Genomic DNA, 642 nt, shown 5'->3' with positions numbered 1-642 from the left:
TTTGTCAAATCCTATGTGAGCGCCAATAATCATTGAAAGGTTGTCTGAATTCCAAATTGTTTGACATCTAGGTTGTTTGACTAGATCAATGAATGTTATATAATTGAAGACTGTGTTGTATCTGTACGACCGAAGCGCAGCCGTTCGGTGACAGCTGTGTGTTGGTTGTGTGCTCAATAGGTAACCCCTCTCAGTCCACCTCACTCCACTACATGAACCCCTACCAGCTGAACGCCTATGCCATGGCACTGAAGGCTGTTGGGGAGATCATTCAGGATTATGACAGTGATAAGATGTTTCCCGCTCTCGGCTTCGGAGCCAAACTTCCCCCCGATGGACGAGTGTCACACGAGTTTCCTCTGGTAAAGTCACTTTCCGTTCAGCCTCGCAGCTCGCAGAGACCACTCTGCTTTTGTGTTTCAGTTCTATCTGAAACTTAAAAGTGTCGTTTGGTGCGCCCTCCTTAGAATGGAAACATGGAGAATCCTTACTGCAATGGTATAGAAGGCATCTTGGAAGCCTACCACCAGAGTCTGAAGACGGTACAACTGTATGGGCCGACCAACTTTGCGCCAGTGGTGAACCATGTTGCAAGGTGAACAAACAATACGGGAATCTCATGGCGATGAGTGTGGGGGGGGG

The 642-nt window shown here is 48.0% G+C and overlaps 1 protein-coding gene across 1 annotated transcript; it reads left to right on the top strand.

Moving 5' to 3' along the window:
- Positions 1-111: 111 nt before the first annotated feature.
- LOC109508832 (copine-8-like) lies at positions 112-599 on the top strand. Its single transcript, XM_019858785.1, has 2 exons — positions 112-362; positions 468-599. Exons 1-2 carry the CDS (start codon positions 213-215, stop codon positions 597-599), a joined length of 282 nt encoding a protein of 93 aa, XP_019714344.1. The 5' UTR covers positions 112-212.
- The last annotated feature ends 43 nt before the right edge of the window (positions 600-642 follow it).

Source organism: Hippocampus comes, unplaced genomic scaffold, assembly GCF_001891065.2.
Source record: "Hippocampus comes isolate QL1 unplaced genomic scaffold, H_comes_QL1_v1.1 C16649580, whole genome shotgun sequence".
NCBI lineage: Eukaryota > Metazoa > Chordata > Actinopteri > Syngnathiformes > Syngnathidae > Hippocampus > Hippocampus comes.
Note: the sequence above shows the minus strand (reverse complement) of the source record. Positions and strands in the feature narration are given on the sequence as shown.